At 40.2% G+C, this 18353-nt stretch overlaps 1 protein-coding gene and 1 pseudogene across 3 annotated transcripts in view; one reads left to right on the forward strand and one right to left on the reverse strand.

Moving 5' to 3' along the window:
• LOC134863359 (protein diaphanous homolog 3-like) overlaps window positions 1–18353 on the reverse strand; it is a 151234-nt gene that overhangs the window by 75882 nt on the left and 56999 nt on the right. For all 3 annotated transcript variants that reach the window (XM_063881843.1, XM_063881844.1, XM_063881842.1), the window contains 3 exons: window positions 6426–6521; window positions 4533–4627; window positions 214–315 (listed from right to left, as the gene is read on the reverse strand). In XM_063881843.1, the coding sequence (XP_063737913.1) occupies window positions 214–315; window positions 4533–4627; window positions 6426–6521 (293 nt within the window). The remainder of the gene's footprint in view (window positions 1–213; window positions 316–4532; window positions 4628–6425; window positions 6522–18353) is intronic.
• On the forward strand, window positions 8902–14290 carry LOC134862646 (piggyBac transposable element-derived protein 4-like; annotated as a pseudogene).

Consider the following 18353-nt stretch of genomic DNA (forward strand, 5'->3'; position numbering starts at 1 on the left):
CAAAAATACCCAGCTAATTACAAAATCTAATTTATCTCAATATCCCATATCATTGCAAGAAATCTTACCAAGCAAAATTGGCAGATTCATTCTTCTTATTACAAGCACAACACCTTGCTTTCATTATTTCTTTACTTGTTTTAGGAGCAGCCTTTTTATCAGTGTATGGCAAATTGTGCATGTGTGTGTATGTGTTTGTGTGTGTACACTCACCACAACCCCAAACTGCTCGGGCTCTGACAAATTTGCGTACTCGTTTTTATACTTGGCCAAGGCGTTCAGCTGCTCTTGCTCAGGGAGGTGCTTCACAAGGTTCTACAACAAAAGGAGAAGGGGAAAATTAGTGAAAAGCAATATGGAGCACAGCAGATAAAAGCAACTGGGATCAAATGAAGCCTTGAGTAAGTAGTTTCATGATGTCTGACACACAGAGGTATAATAAGTGTAGTTGGTGTGGCATTATGTTCTTTTTGTTCCCGTGTTTTAATGTCTTAACCAAGTAGAAAATGTAATGATCCAAAGTTTTCTATTAAACCGTTGGCTTGCCATAGGGGGATCGTCTGTAATGTATTTCTGGCTCTCAATGGCAGTGTGGTTGCCCGCAGTCCATGCCTCCAGAGCTATGTTGTGCTTTCTCTAAATTTAATTAAAAGAGCCCTAGGACTACAACCTTGTGGAGTGCAGTCTTGTTAAGAAATCTAACCTACTGCTGTTTCATTGGCTACGTATTTGGATGTGTGTCAGCTTTTTGATGAGTTTCAATAAAAAGAAAGTTTTCTAACCAACTCCAATTAAATGTTGTTTTTTTTTTACTATCAAGCAGGAGACTATATCCTTAGGGCTATTTGTACGTATAATGAACGTGATTGGGTTTTTTTAGACATCCAAAAGGAATACATGGTAAATAATTTAAGCCATGTTGATTAAATTGCCTTCTCTTAACAGCCATCTCAACAAATACTGCTACCATGAGGTAAGCATGTTGCTCTGATGAATTCAAACTGGGCGGAAAATGAGTTCCCAACACCTGAAGTAAACACAAATATTGCCACTTTGAATACCCGAGTTAAATGGAATTTTATTTAATCAATTTTAATTATCTGCCGGTTGTAATTAACAATTATTGGTCAAATGAATGCTATAAATTTACTTCCATAGTTAAAGTTTATTTTAATTATTTTTTTTTAGCTGACCTTTCAGTTAATCAATCTAAAAGCTTTAAAGGCATTACTTAACTTCCTCTCATTTAACCTTTTAAACTATTGGTAAAGCTGATTTAAAAGTAGGTTGAAGAATTTGCACGGTATGCTTGATTATAGTATAGGATAAGATGGTATAGTTTCCCCTTGTGGGATTATAAATTCTCATTCTATTGCAATTATGTAAGGGATAATCACCAAGACGCAGGGCAATATTTGTGTTGGCCGGTAAGCCGTCCACGAGCTGGGCATATCAAACTGTTTATTGACCTGCCTTGAGGTTATTATCCCGTTTATTCTACTTCTTGCTTGCCAACATAATAAAACAATTCAAATACTTTAATAATTATGCTTTTTCTTATTTATATTGCATGCATAAGCTGCGTTCCAGCTGGGAAGTGGGAGTATCCGAGTTCCCAGTCGGAAATTTCAACTGCAAAGCCCCCTCAGGTCAGACTTCCTACTCGGAAACTCGGAGATACCTCGCCATACCCCAGTTCAACTTGCAATTTGCACACAACATGGCGGCCCAGCACGTAAACACTAAGTAAACACGTTGATCACATAACATTTTTAGCTCTTCAGTATTACTTGTGTCACATTAAATCACCTGTACATAAAGTACCGCTCATCTTCCATCTGAAGAAATGTTGCTACGATATTTGTATGCACAAAATATGACACAGAGCACTGTTATCAACCGGTATTGCTAACAATGGCTAACCCGAGATAATTGCTGAATCTGTAAACAAGGCGAACACGTTCATGGCTTTCTTTGTTGGACTACTTAAAATAGCCTAGTGTAAAATACTGTAAGGATGTTCCAAATAGTTTGCTATATGGTACCAGAAAAAATATTACATACATACATATTTTCACTAGATTCGGCCTTAAACATTGGTATACATGTTTCAAAACAGTGTGTTAGGTCTGTAGTTTTCTATTTATGTGGACTTAACTTAAAACTTTTTCAAGTGGACTGCATATTTGTTCGGTAGTTTTTGGTATTCGGCAAGAGCAAATACAACAACAGCCTTCCTGCGAGCGTCCATCTTTTCCGATTTGTGTTACTGGAACGCAAGTCAACGCGGATGTGACGTCATTCCCAGTTCCGACCTCCGAAGTAAGAGGAACGCGGCATTATTAAATGTATACTCTGTTTGAGTTCATCTCCCTCAAAAAGTAGTCCCCTTTAATTACGATCGATCAAACATGCATTCCTTATTCCAAATCATTTTTATTTGCCATAAATGTATAACAAAATTATTTAGCCATTATATTTGGGCTATTTTAGTTAGATCCACTCAAACTCAAATTAATAAATAGCCTGTAGGTTATACAACAGAATTAATATTCTTCAGGCGATTCATTTATGTGTATTAAGCTGTAGAATCACACAGCAATTTCAGGTTAGCCTCGGTGACGTGGGGATGGTGTTTTGCCTTGTCTTGGCTATTCTTTCGATGGGTTTTCATGATGGATTTGAACACCCTGTTGCTGGTGGTAAACTGACTGTCCGCATATGAATTGAACCTTGCGAAATGACGGTTCAGTGAGGCTCTGATGCTGGTCATCGTTGCCACACTGTATGGCTTGCCTACTGCGCTTTGAACTGTAGCATAAAAACGTCTTAACAATTTGTTTAGTTCTTCGGCGCTGCAAGTGTCCGGGTCAGTTGTCACTGTCAGTCTATCCTTCTGGTGGCTCTTCCACTTGGTGAAAACCTTGATAGCAAAGGCAGTTGCCTTTTTTCGTGTTTGATTCAAGGGCCCCATCTTCAATTGTACACAGCTCCACATCTGTCAGATCTCGGAAACGGGTACCCTGGGCCATTCCGTCGTCCTCGTCGCTCTTTAACCAGTCCTCAAATGTCTTCCCTAGTCCAAATACATTAAAATTGACAATGAATTTGTCCATATTTAAAACGCTGCAATGTTTAGAACTACGGTGAATAACGTTAGCACATCTGTAGCTAATTAGTTTCTGTAGCAACCACACAAGGCTGCAACTGATCACTAGTTTAATACCGTAGTTGCTGCATTGTATGTCGCTTGCGAAACTATGTATCGAATGACCCTCTGATAGATTTCCGACACATTTTAGAAACTTTTTTAAACAAGGTTTATTTTTACAATGGACCTCATGTTTGAAATTTCTGTGATAGAAAAAAATACAAGCGGCGTATTGATCTACTATTTGATGACGCTGTGCTCAGTCAGCAGCAAGTACAACCGACAAGTCAGCGGGCAACCTCCCGGGTTAATGCCCTCCTCCCAGCCAATCAGAATCAAGTATTCTTAAGCGAAGTACAATAAACTGCGATAATTCCCTATTGGCCTGACTGCCCAAGAAGTCAATGGAGGCCTCCAGCTTGTAGAAACTCCTGTTGCCACACAGGCTACAAAACATGAGCACAGTTCCTCAAATCACCCGACAATGTTGATCGTCTCGGTCCTTACCCTACTGTTAGTAGCCTAAGGTTTGCTGAACAGTTGTTGTCGATTGTTCCCAGTGTCAAACTGCAGAAAGAGGGTAAAAGTGCATGCTCTGTTTGTGCTCAAAATGTCTGTCTCCCATCGAATATCAGGCAAGTAATGTCAGTTTCTTAGTATTTCCACAAATTGTCTTTAAATAAGTGGTATACTTACTTTATAAGTTTGATTTATTTTGTATTGTTTCCTTAACATGGAGTCACTTCTAAACCACTCGTCATTAGTTCATGTTTTTATGCAATATAGCATATATTTAGATTTTCTCATTATAATATCCTGCAAATCCCTGCTGTTGTAGCAACATTTATTACACTAAAATAAATAAATATCAACATGAAACCAAATCTGACAGTAAGTGTGCAGGAAAGAGATACACAAAATAAGAGTCCATAAGGCAGAAGTATCTATAACCTAAACCTGAGCCGAAGCAAGACGCTCTGAAATGTTCAGTCAATATTATCCCAGATATTAGTGTATCCACATATGCAGAGACACATTTGCAGTTATTTAGAAACCGCATCACTTATTTTTCAACCTCCTGCTTGCTATAGCTAACTAGTCTTTCAAAAAAATTGAGAATAAGGGCTGGATCATGTCTTTACTGCTGAGAGAAGAAAACAAAAAGAAAGAGAGACACATTATCAACTGAGCAGGAGAAGGGCTGCACTGAAGGTATACTTCCAGCCTTGAGGTAAAGAGTCCCACAAAGTAAGATGAAAGAGGTTTCAATATTCTTACTTGAGCTAGGTAGGGCCACATCTAATTAGGTGGTCAGTCAAAAGAAGGACATCTACTAAGTCTGAAGCTCTGATCATTTTTTATAATGTATGCACTGCGCTACCTGGATCATAGGTTCAGTGAGTTGCTCCTCGTCCACTTCAACTATCATCCGACGAATTTCCTGATAAGGCATACGGAAGGAACCCAGGAAGATGGCTGCAAAGAAACAAACAACAGATGAAGCACATTCTGGGATTAAAGAAATCTTGATTCACCAGATGTGGACAGCATTGTTACACTTACAGGAAATTGATCATAAATTATATGAAACTAAAACAGACAAAAAATTGTGAGAAATACATATATTTTTTAAAAGGTCACATAAAGGACATTAAATAGTAGCCAAAAAAGAACATTTTATTAAAAATACATCATAAATAACGCAGCCAGACATAAACAGTTTGGGGAGAAAAGTCAAATGATCCTGATCATCAAGCAAGGGGTGCCACTCGGGACTGAATGGCAAATGTCTTGTCAGGATAAGTCATTAGTCCTGCCAGTGGTACCACGAGGAATACTGTAGTTCACAGTTATGTCACAGGGCTAGGTGTGATATAATGCAGACCTTTTAAGATGAATAGGAATATAAGAAAACTGTGGTAATATGATATATCAGTTCAGAGTTTGTAAGTGACTAATATCTGAATCAAATATAAAGTGTTTTAGACAACACATTGTCATGTTATACAGCAGAACCAGAACTAAATCTATTCTGTTATTTCCTTCACTATTTATATTGGTTTAATGTCCTATAATGTTGCATTGTTGGAGGAGCCTGGGACTTAAGTTTGGCATTGCCATATCAACACTGTAGCTACTGTGCATATGACAGTAAAGCCTTGAATCTAAATCAAAAACAAATTTGAAAACAGGCTTATTTTACCAAGTCATTGTCAGTATTACGCAAAAAGGTTTGTGATAAAACTGTAAAATGTAGACCGACCACACCAATAAAAAGCATTGGTTCTAAAAATGACCGAGGTGGCTTCAGTTTGGGTACGCAGTAATCATAGTGTTTAAGATAAAAACAACCGGCTGCACACATTCATTAACTGGACTCCTGTTGACATGTGGCAAAATGTGATACGAGTGTAGCTTTTGTGCTAAAATGTAATTCTAACTCGTTGCACGGAAAACTAATGCACTCTTTTTCTAGTGACCATCAATCAAGCAACACAATAAAAACCCCGCAAATTAATTCTCAACCTCAAATCAAAGCTTTTAGACTCTTTACCTGCTATGGTGTAACACAAAGCGCGTACTCTCCCTGTTCTTTTCTTTCCTCGTTCCCGCTCTACAATTTTCCGCTGTGTGATTTATCACTGTTACTGGGCTGATTAGTCTCATTTTCTTTTAATAAATGAAACAAAGGTCAAAGCTCCCCTTGATATAAGCGAATGAGGTGCTAAGATGTGGGAGTGCTTAAAAGATCAGCTGGATCCTCATTAAAGCTGTGTGCTTTTAAAACAGTCATTTTAAGACCAAAACATGGGACGTGCACGGACAGCAGGAAAGTGTGTGTGTCTGGAAGAGAGAAAGAGAAAGCAAGAGAGCAAGATTTTTCCTCTGGTTTCTGTTTTCCTTGATTTGTGCTTAACATAAAGTTATTAATTATAATTAGCTCACAGTGTTTTTGAAGACAAGAGTCACTGGTACTAGTGGCCAGGTGTTGTCTTACTTTAATTGCTTTAGCAACAAACAAAAGGTGGAACTTGTTCCTTTCCAAAATGCTCCACTGGGGTCACTTTATGGCATGAAAGGAACATCTAATAAGGGATACAGGAGGTGACTTAAGAGAGATAAAGGGGAAAAGTGAGAGCAAAGTCTGTTCCAAGGATCTGCAGAGACTAAAGCAGAATCCATGCCCAGAACACTGAAATTTAGACACATGGAAGTGTATAAATCCTGTCAATTGGAGGGAGGAGGTTCGGGCTGAATGGAAACAAATACTTACATAGATTTTGTGCAATCTTGGGATCGAGCACCTTGAGCGCTTTAATTCTCTTCTTTATGGACTTCTTATCCTCCAGATCCTCCTCTTCTTTTTTGGCTGATGAAGACAGAAACACCGAATTACTATTAAACACACACAAGGTAACAATTCCACAAATGCATACACTTACTTTATTGCTGACAGATGTAGGATACAAATACTTATATATCACAGTCTCCAGGTATAACATGAGCAAGTGACTGTAATGGAGATTGTCCAGAAATAATTGATGCTTTATTTTTTTTCCTTGTTTGTGATTTTATATATTTTAAATGAACACAGTCCACCATGACAGAATGGTTTTCTGCCAAAGAGGCATGGAAAAAGGGATTATGGAAATGTGATCACAGCAGTGACATAGGTAGGTATGGGTGAGCAATGACAGCTCCATAAACACAATGCAGCGCATACAATATTCAGGTTAGAGGTGAAGGTAAATCTATTCGAGGTCACATGGAGCCACAATGGTGGGACTGTGATGGTGCTATTGGTAGATAGGAGAGGTTTCATGACGTCTGTATTATAAACAACAACAAAAATAGGGAAACAAAATATATACACTGACACACACATCAAAAACATAAACCTCTCGAGCCACACTCACAAAGAGGAGTTCATGGTTGGTTTTAATTATTTAAGACACCAGATTAAGAGAACAAAATGTGCATCCCAGGAGTATGCTGGGTAATTGTCTGGTGCTGTAATTATGGTGTGTGGTGTGCGAGGAGAGACGAGAAGGAGAGGAGAGGACAGGAGGAGAAGGAGGAAGAGAGGGAGAGAGAATGGGAGGAGAGGAGAGGAGACGAATGAAGCAGAGAGGGTATTTCTACTGTTCCACATGGGCCAGGTCTTGTTTCAGGGACCCTGTATCTAATTAAAAATTGAAAAGGTATGCTGGGAGCTCTGGCTGAAAAGAATGTTAGCATGTCTACAAACATGCACACTTACGGTACAGCTGAGTCACAAAAAAACACACAAGCACAGCCACACACCGAGCTATCCTTGGACTTACTTGGCTCCTCAGTTGGAACACTCTCCTCACAGTCTTTGAAGGTGTGAGAGAGGGGAAAACACAGAGGACAGACAAGGAGGACAATGAGAAAATGTGGTCCATGGAGTGGAGAGAATGAAGAGACAAAAATACATTTTCACAAGACTGCACACTGTCCACTGCAGCGTGAAACACGAAGAGACACAATTAAGAAAACAAAAACAAATAGGCTATACAAACTTTAAATAAAAAAGAGCTGACGGATGAAACTAGTATAAAACAACTAGATCAAATAGAAAAAACGTGAGACTCGACATCCAACTATTTGCTTTACTAAAAGTGATCTTTGTCCATAATAGGAAACAGATAACACATGGACATGCATGGTGTATTTTTGTTAATATTAGAGCTAAAGGAATTCATTAGTTAGACTATTGGAGCTATTTTAAAATGTGATTTGTCATGTTTACTTAAGAACGTGAATTCCATCAATAATAATATGGGTTTTGGATGTTTGGTTGGACAAAACATGCAATTTAAATATGTCACCTAGGGAAAAAAGGTGATGGGCTGGTATAACTTTAAGGAAAGACTTCAACCATTAATCTAGAAGGTAATTGTCAGACTAATCCATAATACCTGTTATTGCTGTTGTTGCTGGGAGATACATACATCACAATATTATTGTTTCCAACAATGTTAGGCTTAGTTTTGGCCAAATGCTTCTACACACTTTTGTTTGTTTCCCAGTGGATATAATGCAGCAATAAAGAAATATCTTGGATTTGAATGATTCATTCAGTGAAACCATTATAGTCTACAATAAATGGCTTACTGTATCAACCAAGGTGAAACAAAATGTGATTCTTAATATCTGTTAACAAAATAATTAGTTTCAAAGGGTTGAGCGGCAGATACAAATCGGTTTTAATCGTCAACAGGAAAAAATAACAAATTGGTTTGAGTATAGATGACGGACAGCCTTCAGTTTGCTTCATCGTTCAGTATTAAAGAAATCATTTTATTTTATACAGCCTTCTGCTCAATAAAAAGGCTTATCAGATAATGATGCAAGGCACTGTACTTTAGATTGCTCCTGATGGCAGCGATCAAGAGCCCAGCATTAAATAAAAAGGGAAGTCATGGTAAATTATATGGCATGAAGAACATCAATAAAAATGTAAAGATGCCAATATTTACCTTAAAAACCAGCATAAATAAGTGGAGTATTTATTCTAACGGGAATGTAATCTTCAATATGATGTTATTGGGTATTAGAATGCAATAAAAAAGGATCTGGCCTTCGAAAGCCTCAATCTTACTGCATTAAGACGTTGTATTGATCCACTCATCGTAACTTATAGCTTCACAGAATCTCATTTATTACGCCAACACACACTGGATCGCTCTCACACACACAAGAAACACCCAGTAGCAGAGCATTAACCCTTGTATTATGTTAAGGGTCAATTTGACCCATTTCAGTTTTTGTGTTGACCAAAGTACTGGTTATCCTTTCTTTTTCTTGATGAAATTTGGTGACTTTTCATCATCTAGGGTCATGAACTGGTGTGTAAAATCTGGACACTTTGATGTGTAGTGGAATGTCTGTGCAGAGTTTGTATACAAAGATGATGTTGCGGGTCATTTTGACCCAGACCCTTTAATGTGGGTAAATAGCTGTTCAGATCCAAAATAAACATGTCTCTTTGATGTACTTTTTACTTTGATGTACAATTGTTTGTATTTTGATTGCCTCTGAGACCCAGAGCCAGGTGTGTGAAGAGAGGGAACTTTCTCACACTTGTCCTTGTCACTGTTCTCATGTCATCTCTTTGACAAACTCACCAAAAATGAGCTCCAGAAGGACGGCAGCTGAGGAGGCTTTATCACAGATTTTGAACTGGGATAGTGATGTAGAGGAAGATATTTCAGAACCAGAGGATCTTTCAGAGACAGAGGACAATGTTATTGCTGATCCAGATTGTCAATTTTCCTACGATGAGGAGGATTCAGAGGACGAGTCTGCCGTTGTTCCTCCAACAGATGAAAACCAAGGAATGCAGCAATCATCATCCACAGAGGGGACATGGGCATCTAAGGACGGTAATATAAAATGGTCAACATCACCACACCCAAGCCGAGGCAGACTGTCATCTTCCAATGTGATCAAAATGACTCCCGGTCCTACAAGATTTGCTGTCACACGAGTTGATGAGATTCAATCAGCATTTCAGCTCTTCATATCCTCACCAATAGAGAGGATTATACTGGAAATGACCAACTTGGAGGGGAGACGTGTGTTTCAAGAGAAATGGAAGCCACTGGATCAGACTGACTTGCATGCTTACATTGGAGTTCTGTTATTAGCTGGAGTGTACAGGTCAAAGGGAGAAGCAACTGCAAGTCTATGGAATGAAGAGAATGGAAGGCCAATCTTTCGTGCAACAATGTCTCTGGAGACATTCCACATGATATCTCGTGTGATCCGCTTTGACAACCGCGACACCAGAGCTGGTCGACGTGAAAGAGACAAACTAGCTGCGATCAGAGATGTGTGGGATAAATGGGTTGAAATTTTACTTTGTTGTACAATCCTGGTCCCCATGTTACTGTAGATGAGCACCTTGTTCCATTCAGGGGGCGCTGTCCTTTCCGACAGTACATGCCCAACAAGCCCGCCAAGTATGGCATCAAAATATGGGCAGCCTGTGATGCAAAATCCAGCTATGCATGGAATATGCAAGTATACACTGGAAAGCTACCTGGAGGAACATCTGAGAAGAATCAGGGGATGCGTGTGGTGCTGGAAATGAGTGAAGGGCTGCAAGGTCATAACATCACATGTGACAACTTCTTTACATCCTACCGCCTTGGAGATGAACTTCAGAAGAGAAAGCTGACCATGTTGGGAACAGTCAGAAGAAATAAGCCAGAACTTCCCACTGAAATTCTGAAGATGCAGGGCAGACCTCTGCATTCCTCAATATTTGCTTTCACTGAGAAAGCAACAGTTGTTTCATACTGCCCAAAGAGAAACAAGAATGTTCTTGTAATGAGTACAATGCACACAGATGCATCTCTGAGCACAAGAGAAGACATGAAGCCACAAATGATCCTGGATTATAACTCCACTAAAGGAGGAGTTGACAATCTGGACAAAGTCACAGCAACATACAGCTGCCAGCGCAAGACAGCCCGTTGGCCTTTGGTGATTTTCTACAACATTGTGGATGTGTCTGCTTACAATGCCTATGTCCTGTGGACTGCAATCAACCAGAAATGGAATGCCGGCAAATTGTACAGACGTCGGCTTTTCCTGGAAGAACTCGGCAAAGCACTTATCACTCCCAAGATCCAGACACGAGCCAGGCCAGCTCGATCCCCAGCAGCTGCAGCTGTCATTGAAAAGGTCAAGCTCAGGTCACCCGACCAACCTGCAGCCTCACCCAACCCAACCTCACCCAACCAACATCCAGTGGACACAGGTGGAAAGAAAAGGAAAAGATGCCAGGTCTGTCCCTCCCGAGAGGACAGTAAAACAAGTACCTCTTGTGTGAAATGCAAGAATTACATCTGCAGAAAGCACACAGTAACATTCTGTCCGGAGAACATTGAAAAGTTGAAGTTCGCTGGGATGAAGTTAAAGTTGAAGTCAAAGTTAAAAAGAAAGGTGTTCATGAAGAGGGGAAAACGTAGCCCTTGTGCTTTCTTTGGTCAAGGAAGGAGGAAGGGAGGAAGGAAAAAAGGTAGGAAGGAAAGAAGGGAGAAAGGAAGGAAGGAAGAGAAGAAGGAAGGAAGGAGGAAAGAATGAAGGAAGGAAGGGAGAAAAGAAGGGAATAGAGGAGGATGAACAGAGAGAAGGAAAACAGGATGAGAAGAAGGAAGGAGAGAGCATGGCAGGAGGAAAGAAGGAGGGAAGAATTATCATTTTGACCCGGGAGGAGGACAAGAGGATTAGACTAAATAGTTCTTAAATATAGTGTTGGAATTAAAAATGTATTGTATGTCACTTTTCTAAATGTTTATGTAATCTAAAATAAAGTTGTTATTGGTTTAACCTGTTTTCTTGACTGTTTTGAGTTCATTTACACAGTATGGGTCAAAATGACCCGCAACATAATCAATGTAATTTTTTTTCAACATAATACAAGGGTTAACTACCCTGTTTCAGTGCATATAAACATACTTGACCGGGACTTATAATCTATGAATCAGTCTCACGTATACTGTGAGGGCTGCATCCATCTCAATCGTACGATAGTGATAACAGAATATCTCTCTCACACACACACACACACACACACACACACACACACACACACACACACACACACACACACACACACACACACACACACACACACACACACACACACACACACACACACACACACACACACACACACACACACACACACACACACACACACACACACACACACACACACACACACACACACACACACACACACACACACACACACACACACACACACACACACACACACACACACACACACACACACACACACCAAGCGGCCCCTGGTATTATCAGTTAAATCAGCTAATTAGATTGCCCCCTTCCAACATCACCCCCCCATCTCTCTTGCCTTAAAACAGCTCTTCTACAGAGAAGCCTGCTTATTATACATCAGCCAATTAAAATGTCCCGCAGGGGGTCAGAGGTCACTGGTTAATCAATCAGAGGGAGAGGCGACGGTTGTAGTTATCAGATTGCGGAAGACCCAGGAAGTGTGAAAGATAAGGATACACTTATGCGTGCCGAGCAGTGGGGTGTCTGCGCCTCATCACAGGTCGGATTAAAGACGAAGAGAGGTAAGGGACGTGGCAGAGGTATGGTAAAACTGCAATGGATATTTTATTCTCTAATGGCAAACAGATTTGTTTGGAAAAAAAACTACAAAGTTGTATCTGTTAAGACAAGGCGACGCAGAATAAAAAGATAGGTTACAAACGAAAGGATCAGATACCGCCGCGAGGGGAGGCAGGACTCCATCACAAGACAGGAGAGAGCATTACAGAGAGACACCAACACTGAGGCAGCCGACTGAGTTGAAAGACCCGCTCTGTTCTGCCAGGACACACGGTGCTAGCTAGCTGCCATCTGAGCACTTTTAAGTTAAGGCCTCTTAATGGAGGTCTGTGATAAATGTCAATTTGATGGCAAGACTGTGTAAAAAGTAGGAGTAAAGATAAATAGAGAGTGAAGGAGGATCTCAATTTTCTGTTACCAACGTGTAGTATCCTTTAGGGGAAAATGTATTTTGAATTATTCAGACAAACAAAAAAAGACATTCTCGTTCATGTCTTTTCTTGAATGATCTCGGGAATAATAGAAAGGACATTTGTATTCCGTCCTTGAGAAAAACGTTTAGCTGCAGGGGTCAGACAGGGACACAAAGCTAGAATTTTAAGAGTTATCTATGCCTCACACTTGTAATAATTATACGGTTTTGATCCCATCTCTGCCAAAGTATAAAGGCTCTTGACAAAAATATGACGTTTAAAAATTCCACACACACATTCTTCCCAAAAAGCAGCACTTCCCAAAAGGCAGTATCAGTGAATTGTGCTGTCAAAGCACTAAAGGGAATGGTGGATGAAATAAAACAGCTGTGAAAGAGCATGACTGATGCTGTACATGACAGGCAGGCCTAAGAGACAAGCAAGTAACACCTCAAATCCACCCCCCCACCCTTCACACACACGCCAAAATCTACTCCTCCATCTCCCCGGCCCAGTACACTCATACCAGCACTCCATCTTATCAGGATGGATTTCTAATCAGTGAAAATGCATTACTGGAACTCCCTTCTTTTTTTTCCACACACACACACGCAGAATCCCAACACTTAAGTCTAATAAAAAAAGCGATCACTCGATAACTAATACTAAAATCTAAGAAGTTATCAAGTGAAGTGAGGGACTGACAGCAGTGAGAGGCAAGAAAAGGACAGTATAGTGAGTCTGTTTATAAGGCCTGTCGTTGAATCCAATATTTGTCCAACTGGCGTACTTCCTAGGGAGATATCACTCTTTACTAGCTATCCTCTTGATGGGACTTCATTATTTATGGCATGTTGTAGTGATACCATCGTCTCCTCCTGAGAAGGCAGACACACGCACACACAGCGACGGGAGAGTTGAGAGGGCAGCAGTCTCAAAGGGTAATTAAATCACTGTGTTGTTTCCAATAGCCAATCAGGGCAGCCATGCAGGTAAAGTTTAAATCACTGCTATTAGGGGAGTTTCTGTAGCAGGGATAATATGGGGGGCTCGCAACTCTGTGTGCAAACACCAGACACACATGTATATTATACACACACACACACCATTGCCTCTAGCAAAATCCACTATGAGACATCTGATGCGCAGGAGGGGGGTTGTCTGCAGCAAGTGAACAAATCCACCATTCCGACACATCTGTCAACAGAGGGGAGACGAACAGTCAGAGCAGCAGCTCAGCTTGGATGTTGACTCACTGTATGGTTCTGATGCAGCTCTGTCCTGGACTTCAGTCAGCCTCATAGGAAGCACAGGAGACATCCAGCAGATACACGGACTCTGCACACCTGCCCTCACCTTTTCCCTTCTCTGCCTTATCAATGCGCACTCCACCATCCTGACTAGCACTGAGATGACAGCTTGTGTGTTTGTACATGGACAAACCCTTGCCCCCACCCGTCCGGAAGGTGCGGGAGCCAGTGAGACGGAGGGAGATCAGAGTAATGAAGTGCGGAGCTGTGTTGTGAGTGAGCTAATCAAAGTGAACCATGCAGGGCCACCTCTCCCTGTGATCCAGACTAGATGACCCAGGGCCATAATTAGTCTGAGACTTTCATTCTGATAGCAGCAAATTAACAGACTTCATTAAGCTTTTTCTCTCCTCTCCTCTCCTTCTCTTTCCCCGCTGTACCAAGATCCTTTCTAAATCTGAAAGCATTAAATTGCTCCTGCGTGAACATCACCGTCTACAATATAGCACTTGATTGCTCTTCACAAAGAAACCAACATCCCCTACAGGGAAACACGGAAGTACACACATTTAAAAAGAAATTCATAAATCGAGACGTAAATTGTTGACGCTGAATCAAAAGATTCATAATTGATTAGGAGATTCTGTTAATCAGCATGTAGTGGCCTGTGGGGGTGCATTATACCGCTGCAATTCTCAGTGGAGTAGTGCCCTCTAAAGGCCTCGTGTAGACCTACCCCTGGCCTCAAAATGTGTGAGCATGAGTGTGTGTGCCAAAATGAGCATTTTCTGACTACTCTGTCATATCAGGTATGAGGCATTATTATCTCCATTTCATTTCACGATGTGACAACAGCAGTTCCATCTGAACAGTTGTTAAGCCCACCCTAACATTTCCCAAGTCATTCAATGGATTGATGGCAGCCCAAATCATTCGTCTCTGAAGTCATTTGCCATTTTCAGTGTTTCTCCGTGTATCGTGGCAAACATATCTGCGCCCATCCCTTCCAACACTTCCCCCACCCCTACGTACACAAACCTACATGTGTGGATGAAAAATCACAGCGGAAAAATAAAGTCGCGAAAGCAAATATGTTTTTAACGAGCCAGCCCATTACTTTGGTGATATGAGAACATAAAAACACAAATTGGTAATAAATTGAGGTGCTGATGCTTGAGAAACGGAGGCAGTAGAAAAACTGAGAAAACAATGGAGGAGAAAAAGGAAAGCTGAAAAACAGGTTTAAAAAAAAAAAGAGGGCTGTGAGGACAATCAGTGTGTGTTTGTGTATGTGGGCTGGGTTTGTGCGTTTGTCTGTAACCATAACCCCAAACCTGAATACAAGGCAGGTTATTGTAAAAAAAAAAAAAGAGGAGAAAAAAAACACCCATCCGTTCACTGTGTGTACTACGTGAGTAGACCTTTCCTTTCAACAACAACACCGCAAAGAGCCTTTAATGATTATGCATTTGATGAGATCTTTCATAATGGCCCAAAATGTCTGCAGCTACATAAAAAGTCATTACAGAACTAATGGTGTTATTCAAAATGTCAAAGCAAAAGCATAAAGATACTAGGAGAAAGGAGAAGAGAGGAAAAGACGGATTGTAAGTGAGACACACGGGGTAGAGAGTTCATTTGATGTGAACAGACGTATTCCAGTACTAACTACACAACCGCACCAAATGGACATCATGCTGCTATCCTCAGATACTTAGAGTGTTGGTTCGATGATATAACTATGAGTCATTTTAGCAGTTAATATCCCACCCTCAGTGAACACAACAGTGAAAAACTGGACACACTTCTACATTGCATTTGTATGCTGCTGAGATGATTATGATAATTGGGAAATTTAAGTTGTGAGCTCAAGACAACTTAAAGCAACACTGAGAATGTAGAACAACTTTGACTGTAAGTTATGTAAATATGACATACTGACTTTTTTTAGCCTCATTCAGCTTTAAAACTTCCTACTACCCTGTTGTTTTTAAATCCTGTCATCCCCACCTCCTCTAGTCCTTGATCTCTTTGTGATTCCTCCATGATGGCGCCCACCGACATCCTTAGCTGCTTTCGTCTCATTGTATTCAAAAAGCCCACCAAGTTCTCCACACAGCAGACCACAAAAGCAGTTGCTTTTCTTAGAAATACACCCACCTTTTAGAGACCCATTTACCGTCACTATATGGATATGTTAAGTGGCTAAAATGTAGAGATAATCTGAGTTATTGATGTGAAGACTGAGAGTAAAAGCACGTGTTTGAATGTGAAAATCATGAACTCATTTTAAAAGTTTGAAACTCAAATGAAAATACTCGAGGAAAGATTGTGCTTTATGTTTAAATAAGTTATGTAACTTGAGATAACTACATGTTGCATCTTGGTTTCACGAGTAAAAATCCAGTTTTTGCTTGAGGGGTCCATTCTTCCCGAAGTCTCTAATACAGATGCTAAAGGGTGCCTTGTCTTTTGATATGCGGAGGAATGTGATAAAACGTTTATTTTTGACACCCTGGAACTGAGACAGCGCTGGACCATACGTCACATCAGTTTGAGTTTGACAAGTTAAAGGTCCCCTATCACGCAAAATACACTTTTTTATGTCTTTCATACATAAATGTGTGTCCCCGGTGTGTAAGGAGACTCACAAAGTGTCAGAAAATACAACCCTCTCTCTTTTCCTTCTCACCTACATCTCTAAAGACGGGGGTATAAACAAGCTGATCCAGATTTGCTTAGGTTATGACGTCATAAGTGAAATATGAGCTGGCTTTCCATTGAACTCCTGGCAACGTCCCGCCCACGTGACATGTCTCAACCTATCGTCCGGAATATAGCAGTCGTGAGCTGAATCCCCTCCGCAGCACCTCTGTGTGTCTGTGTATTCAGCAGGATGTCTGCAGGAGGGACTTAGAGTTGTTGTATATATAATAAATATAATGTCACTGTTCTATTGGTAAACACTGAGAAATGTTTCAGAAATAATGCTTGATGTGGTTTTGAACATAATATGGGGTTTAATCACGGCAGCGTTTAGCTGAGTATCTTCTCCCGGTAGAAACATTTCTCAGAGGAGAGATAGCTGCATGACGCTGCAAAGGGGCGTGGTCAGCTTCAGGTCAGCTCAAATGTAAAGCTACAGTCACAGAATCAGCACTTCAGGAACAAGGCTGACATAGAGGGGTATGAGGCATAGCTACAATCTGTTTGTTATTTTGAGCAAAACACTTCCCAGACAAGTTTTGTATAGATATTGCCTACAATATATTGTTCAAATATAGCATAATAGGAGACCTGTAAGGCAAGCTATCAGCTATCAGACCGTGGTTTTTACTTCAACATGGAGAGCCTGACAACCACTGAACACAGCCCTAATGCTGCGACAAGAGACACGCATGTGAAGCATCTTGTTCAAGCTTTGAATCCTCACGCCCTTATATCGTATTTCAAAATGACTGTTAAATTATTAATTAGTCATCAAACTCTAAATACTATATTTAAAAAAACATAAATGAACACCAAGAAAGAAATACCAATGCTGCGGGGAAAACACTACTAACCAATGAATGCAAAATTAGGGATTTGCATAAACAATTGAGCAATTGTTCGATGTTACTCTGCTGTGTTCCACACAGCTGAAAAATGTAAACTAAGGGCGTCCTCATCAAACAAATGTATGTCATACACTTATTTCTTTTGGATTTTGTAAGACATTTTTTTTTTATTATAGGTATTTTACCTGCCTGCATGCCTTGTATTTGCCAACAACCTTTCATTTTTTTACATCTTCCTGTCCCCCATCTTGCAGTGCTGTGACTTTGGAGTAGAGGTAGGTTATTAGCAGATGCCTGTATCCTGGAGAGAAATGGCAAACTGATTTTGTGATCTTTGAGAGTTTCGTTTAATTGGATGTTATTTATTAGCTGAAAAGAAGCCCTGGGAAAAGGGCAGCTCTCTTCATGTTGTTGCTCATTTTCACAGCACTATGGCAATGACTGTCTCTGCCCTCTCTTAACAAACAAAAAAAGATACAAAGGAATAGCTTTTTTTTCCCAGATGTCAATTAGGAAACCCCTACTTGACCATGAATGCCAATATGGGGGAAATACATATGTTTAGTAAAACGTAACTTTGACAACTGCATTCCTCTCAACATATAGAAAAAATACTACTGTGCTGGGAAATAAATAGGATTGTACTGTATTATATTGTATTCTATAAACTACTGACAATTTTTCTCTGTGTTGTAATTCAACAAACACTGGAATGGCTGCCATACATGTAGAGATAAGGATTTAAAAACATTTGGAGTAGTCTGTCATTTTTTTTCCAGGGCTGTATGCCTTAAATTGTATATTTGTTTGAAAGGAAATTGCAACCTAACAAAAGCATAGT

This window comes from Eleginops maclovinus, chromosome 4 (genome assembly GCF_036324505.1).
Source record: "Eleginops maclovinus isolate JMC-PN-2008 ecotype Puerto Natales chromosome 4, JC_Emac_rtc_rv5, whole genome shotgun sequence".
NCBI classification, from domain to species: domain Eukaryota; kingdom Metazoa; phylum Chordata; class Actinopteri; order Perciformes; family Eleginopidae; genus Eleginops; species Eleginops maclovinus.